This window comes from Eurypyga helias, unplaced genomic scaffold (assembly GCF_000690775.1).
Source record: "Eurypyga helias isolate BGI_N326 unplaced genomic scaffold, ASM69077v1 scaffold26901, whole genome shotgun sequence".
In the NCBI taxonomy this organism is placed as follows: Eukaryota; Metazoa; Chordata; class Aves; order Eurypygiformes; family Eurypygidae; genus Eurypyga; species Eurypyga helias.
This window is the reverse complement of record NW_010229315.1, coordinates 1,642-7,679: the sequence shown is the minus strand read 5'-3', so window position 1 is coordinate 7,679 and position 6,038 is coordinate 1,642. Positions and strand designations below refer to the sequence as shown.

At 51.0% G+C, this 6,038-nt stretch overlaps 1 protein-coding gene across 1 annotated transcript; it reads left to right on the top strand.

Annotated features, from left to right (window-relative positions):
* Positions 1-1,609: 1,609 nt before the first annotated feature.
* Positions 1,610-5,173, top strand: TMEM9 (transmembrane protein 9). Its single transcript, XM_010160370.1, has 5 exons — positions 1,610-1,708; positions 2,129-2,220; positions 2,603-2,711; positions 3,204-3,335; positions 5,024-5,173. Exons 1-5 carry the CDS (start codon positions 1,613-1,615, stop codon positions 5,171-5,173), a joined length of 579 nt encoding a protein of 192 aa, XP_010158672.1. The 5' UTR covers positions 1,610-1,612.
* Positions 5,174-6,038: the final 865 nt, after the last annotated feature.

Below are 6,038 nucleotides of genomic sequence, written 5' to 3'. Positions count from 1 at the left end.
TGATTCTGTGATTGGTGTTGTACGGTTCACGCTGGATGGCCTCTAGTTTGTATTTTGTTGCTGGCAAACATGGTATAATAATAGATCTTGTGTTTTCCCCTGCATTTATTAAAAATGACAGTTGTGACTTGTTCGGATGCTCTGAATTTAGTTGAGCAGACTACAGCTAAATTCCAGGTACGCGCTGCATTGTTGAGTTAAATAAGTAGTAGTCTGGAAAACACGATAGGGAATGTGCTCTCTGCAGCTCAAGTCAGTCATACCTTAACCAACATTTTTGATGAAGAGCCAAACCCCTGATGTGCAAGGGTGTCTCCAAAGAACCATTGTTTGAGAAGGTTTCTGCTAACTGGGGTGCAAAGGGTTAAGAAATCCTCCAATAAGCCGATAGGACTGGAATGTATTTTGATGGTTTTTGGCAGGTCACATTGTTAGAAGTGGCTGGTGTTTTGTTTAGATAAGGAACAGAGGAACTTGGTGTTTGTAACCCATAAAATGGATGAGTAATTAGTTATATTATCTTATGTCAGCACTTTAAAAAATAAAGAATGGATGAGTAATTAGTTATATTATGTTATGTCAGCACTTTAAAAAATAATCGGTGATAGAATATTCCAGTCACATAAACACTAATGGAATTATGTGAGGTAATGGAGTATAAGTACCTGGAGTTGGCTGTGGGATTACATGTGCTGTATGGAGCTGGTTAATGAAGGTGTAAATGACCTTCCCTGAACAAAGCTGTGCTGCAGTGGCTTTTCAGAGCTTCCCCCAAGGCACCACCGTGAGGCCTCCTGTGCCTTTTGTCTTCAGGCTGCTGCCACTGGGAACGTGAACGCCAGCCTTGTTCACAGTAACTTTGCTTGCTGTGGTGAAGAAAATGAACTGATCTTTTGGATTTGTACAAACACACATCTCTAGAACAACTTTATCTGTGCATATGGAACAAAAGGCACATCATGAATTCACTGAGCTAGCAGTAATTTTTAAAAATTAGGATTTTACTGAACAGGCATCTTGGGGTAAAGGAGGCTTAGGACTTAATAAATATTCCAGCCCCTTGATGTAGTTCCTGGCTTGTGAGAGAGGAACCTATGCTGACCTATTCAAAAGCAAAATTTTGCATATCAAGTTGTGGTGGTAATGCTTTAACACTGATTTTACAGCACAGCAATCAGGACCCAGGGTACTTCCTTAGGTCACTCTTTCTCTGTGTTTTTCCTGGTTTACTTCGCCAAAGTGTCAGCAGTAAAATACCTGTTGCAGAGCTCTACAATAGTTAGAGAATAATGGGAGGTTATATGTGACTTGCAGAAGTCAAATTGTAAGGAAGTCAGCAATATTATTTGCAGGACTGTGGTAGTTTGGATGCGTGGCCCTTGATGGTGTAAGCTTTTTTGACAGGAGTGTTTCCTGGGACCTGTGTAGAGTGTTTCCAGGAGTTTCTGATGCCGGTTTCTGACTGGCATCAGCCTTGATTGAGGGATAAATTTCTACTTCCTGGGCAAAAGAGTCAAGTGGGCCAAAAAAGAAAGCTCAGACTAACTCGTTCTGACTGCATTTGGCTGAGATCCTCTTTCCTGGATGTGAATTTTTGTTTCCTCAGGCTTCCATGATGTTTGCCCAGTCCACGCGGAAGTACACGAGCTCCGTGCTGCTGATCGTGCTGCTGTGCTGCATTCTTCCTCCTCCGGCACAAGCCAGCAAGGTGAGTGAGCAGCTTCAGCCAGCACTGAGCAGTGTGTAGTGCAGCGGAAACAAAAGAAACAGAGAAGGCAGTGTTTTCTGTGAGAGTTGGCAAAGATAAGGAGTGCTGTAGCAGATGCGTATTTATCACCGTAGAGCTGTGCCTGTATGTGGCAGTAGCTCTGCCCTGCCTTCTGCTGTGTTCTGGAGTTTGCCTTTTGCAGTTTGTCTGAAAAGTGCCTGGTGTCTGGAGCAGAGGTGCTCGAGACATTTAAAACTGTGACGTTATTGATGTGAAAGAAGCAGTGCAGGAAGAAGGGGCATGATGTAAAGTCCTTCCTCTTTTTGAGAATGTTTTGCCTTTCCCACACCCCTGGATGGGGCTGGGCAGCAGAACCGTACGCACGAGTTCACTCGCTAACGTCTCCTCTTGCTTCTGCAGAGCTCGGAGGACATCCGCTGCAAGTGCATCTGTCCCCCGTACCGGAACATCAGCGGGCACATTTACAACAAGAATGTGTCGCAGAAGGACTGGTGAGTTGGGGGTTGAAGCCAGAGGGGTTGGTCTATCAAAGCCAACACTAGGAGTTTCCAGCCTGGGCATTTGCAGAGGGAACTGTTTTGGTAGGTGCTGCTCAGCCCCAGGCAAGGGGCATGTTTTGAACAGTGATGGAGGAGTCTGGGAGGCTTAATTTCTTAAGCCACGGCTCCCGGCAGATGTAGGGTGTACCCTCCAGTCCCTTTCACCTGCAGAAGGTGCTGGGACAGTCTGTCCCCTCTGAGGGGAGCTCTTAAAACCCGATCAGCGTTATCAGCCTGAAGGAAGGCTGGGACACTCAAAAGGCACCCCAGCCTCCTTCCACAGAGCACTGCTTGCACTTGTCCTGTTGCTGATTTTGGTTTCTTTGGCTTGCAGCAACTGCCTGCATGTCGTGGAGCCAATGCCAGTGCCAGGGAATGACGTGGAGGCCTACTGCCTGCTGTGTGAGTGCAAGTATGAGGAACGCAGCACCACCACCATCAAGGTAACGGGGGGTCTGCTTCCTACGCCTGCCTTCTCCTTGCCATGCCATGCCATCCCAGGCACAGCTAGACTGGTGTATTCCTGGAGAAGAGCCCAGAAAGGGAAAATAAAACTCACAGCTAGTACACAGTCGTGGTGCCAGGGGCACCATGTCTGAGGCAGGAGGGCTCCTGGCAGGGAGGAGCAGGCTGCACAGAGCCCCGTCTTCTTGCTGAGGATGTGGCAGTGCCGAGCACCTCTGACCAGGACCCATCTTGTCAGTCTCCTCCCACATGTAGCACGTGTCCTAAATGGGCACTGAATCAGCGCTGTTTATGCAGTGATGGCACTTAGATCTCATCGTCCTTCCTGCGAGTGCAAGAGACTTTGTAGTGAGCAAAACTAGAATGAGAGAGTGAACATCAGCAGGAGCTGTGAAAGGAGCTTCCTGGCCTCTGTGGTGCTTCTTACCTACACTGCTGATCCTCTTCCACTGTGCTGTGCTTGCCTGCAGGTGATCATCATCATTTACTTGTCTGTGGTGGGGGCACTGCTGCTTTACATGGCCTTCCTTGTGCTGGTGGACCCTCTGATCCGGAAGCCAGATGCTTACACGCAGCCGCTGCACAATGAGGAGGAGAACGAGGTGAGGCTGCGCTGCCGGTGCGTGCAGGGCGCACATGGGTGGCTGCGGTCACGCTGGGGATGGGGTGGTGGGGTGACAAGAGAATGGCTGACAGGGAAACAGTGATCTTGTGCTTGTCGCCTCTGATGCAGTCTGGGACCAGCACTGTTACTTTTGGGGCACTTTGCACAGGTAGATGTTCAGACTCAAATCTGTGCAGATCAGGCAGAAGCACAAGGAAACATTCCAAGTACGAGTTCTGTGTTACAAGCCCAAGATGAGACCTGTCCCCTGGGGTGGGGGGTGGCTTTTTGCCATGTGGCCTGAGTTTGGTATCTCCGTCTAGATGAAACCAAAAGCCAAGCGGTTCCCGTTTGTGCAGTGTCCTGGGTGTAGTTACTTGGTGGTGAGCTTCCAGGGAAGGATGGGTTTAATTATTTGCTGAAACATGGAACTGGCCTCTCTTCCAAACACTTGAAAGAGCAACCTCTGAGGTGCTGTTGTTCAACGCTGCTCTGCGGCCCGGCCCTGTTGTGTCCAGGCTGTTGTTCCTTGTGCTTCTCCCCAGAGCAGAGTTTCACTCAGATCCCATCTTTTTTGAGGACATTGGCATACAGTATCTTGGGTAGGATTAAGACCGAGCAGCAAAGAGCAAGCCTGTCTCTCTTTCTCACACAGATTTTGGGGGAGAACAAATTCCTTGCTGTATGAAATTCATGTGATTTCAGCATCTGGCATACAACATCCTTCCCCGTGGGAGAGAGGCATGCTTTAGAGGGAATGATCAGGCCTGATTCTAAAGGGATTTCAGAACAAGAGCGCCCTGACTTGTGAATCTTCTCCCACTGATGCCTCCCTTCTCTTGTAGGGCAACAGAGGAGACTGAGATGGGGATAGTCTCGTAGAGGGGAAAGCGTTGGAGGCAGAGCTGGTGGCTTGTGTGGAGCGGCAGAGTGGCTGCGTGCCCAGTGATTAGCTCTCGTCCTTGATTGCATCTGTAGCTGTTTACAGGATGCAGGGGCTGTCTGAGACTTGGTGCCTGTGCAGCGCGTGGCTCTGTGACACAGCTGTGCCTGTGCCTGGCGCAGTTTAGGGGGCGCAGAGCGAGGCAGAGCTCCGTTGCACCACAGCAGTCGTTCAGATTTAGCTCTAGGTGCACGCTGTAATCGCCTGACACTAGGTGAGGTTTACCTTAGTCCACCCCGCTGGACTGTGAACTCTTTGGGATAGGCTTTGGTGTTCATGTGCCACCACGGATCCCCACCCAAGGGGCCCCCTGCCATCACCGCAGTGTAAATGCGGTTGGTTGGAGCAGTCTGAGCATCAGGGCTGGACAAAGTCCTGCAGCACCGTCCAGGAAACAGATGAGCAGCTCCTGCGTGAGGTAGCGCTGCCCAGTTTCAGGGGGGGATGCAGGTCGCTTTAGCAGCGCGGCTCCTTGCAGATTCCTAGCAGTAGCTTTCCAGCAGAGGTTTAGGCTTAGGGCGCTTCCTCTCCTGGGGACGTTTTATTGGAGGCCTGTGACATTACCGTGGGTGGTCCCTAAGAGAAAGCTTTCCAGCTGGAGTTGGGCTCTGAAAATGAGGTTCTTCGTCAGGACGACTCAAGAATTGCTCTTTCAGTTGAAATTTCTCCCAGAGTGGAGCTGCCACCTTCTGTGTTGGGGCTGGGCACGCCGTGATCTCTTTCACCATTCCTTTCCATTGCAGGATGCTCGTTCCTTGGCCGCAGCCCCCACCCCATCCAGCGCTAGAGCCAACTCAGTGCTGGAGAGGGTGGAGGGGGCCCAGCAGCGCTGGAAGCGCCAGGTGCAGGAGCAGAGGAAGACAGTTTTTGACCGCCACAAGATGCTGAGCTAGATCTCCGAGCTATGCAGCACCACTTCCCAAGAGACAGGGTAGCTCCGCCGGCTGAGACAGACAGCAAGTCATCCTTCGGGACATCCGTGGTGTTAGACTGAAAGCTCCAACCCTCTCCGATTTACTGTCTCCATAGAGAGAAGCAGACCAAAATGCTTGCCTCTTGTTTTGTCCCCTTGCCCTTACCCCTTGCCTGGCTGAGATCCGAGCTGACCGCTCGCCCCGCGGCTGCGCGGCAGTGCTCTCGTGTGCAGCACTGCTGCCGGGTTCAGGGCCGACTCAAGCCGGGGCTACGGCTCCCACGTGCTGCGCTCGGCTGGACCCCGCGGGCACCACTTGCTGGACCGAATTCTCTGTCAGCTCACCGCCCGTCAGAAACGGGGGTCTCGGTACGGGGTGCTGGAAGCTGCCCCAGTCTTCCTGGGATAAAAATAGTGGGATAATTTTTATGTGGCGCTTCTCCAGGACGAAGAAGCCTCCTCCTCCTCCAGTTTGCTCTGATGTTAATCGGGCGTCGAGGTAATGGACAAGAGCGTTGTGCTGGAAGGAAGAGGAGGGGGTTCCCTGCCAGTGGTGAGCTGCTGCTTGCACTTACCCTGGTGTAAACGGAGTGGATTTCCACTCTTCCCTGGAGCCTGTGCAGAGTTACACCCACGTAACGAGATCCTGTTTCTCTGTAGGTGAGTATTGCTGAACGGATTAGGACATTCACAAGAAAGACCAACAGGTAGAAGATTGATATTTATCTCTCTTCCTGCTTTAGCAGGGGATAAAAACATACTGGGGACAAAGCTTTCCGTCTGTGCCCATGCTGGGAACCCCTGAGGCTCGGGCAGTGCGATCAGGAGCATTTGTGCCCAAGAGA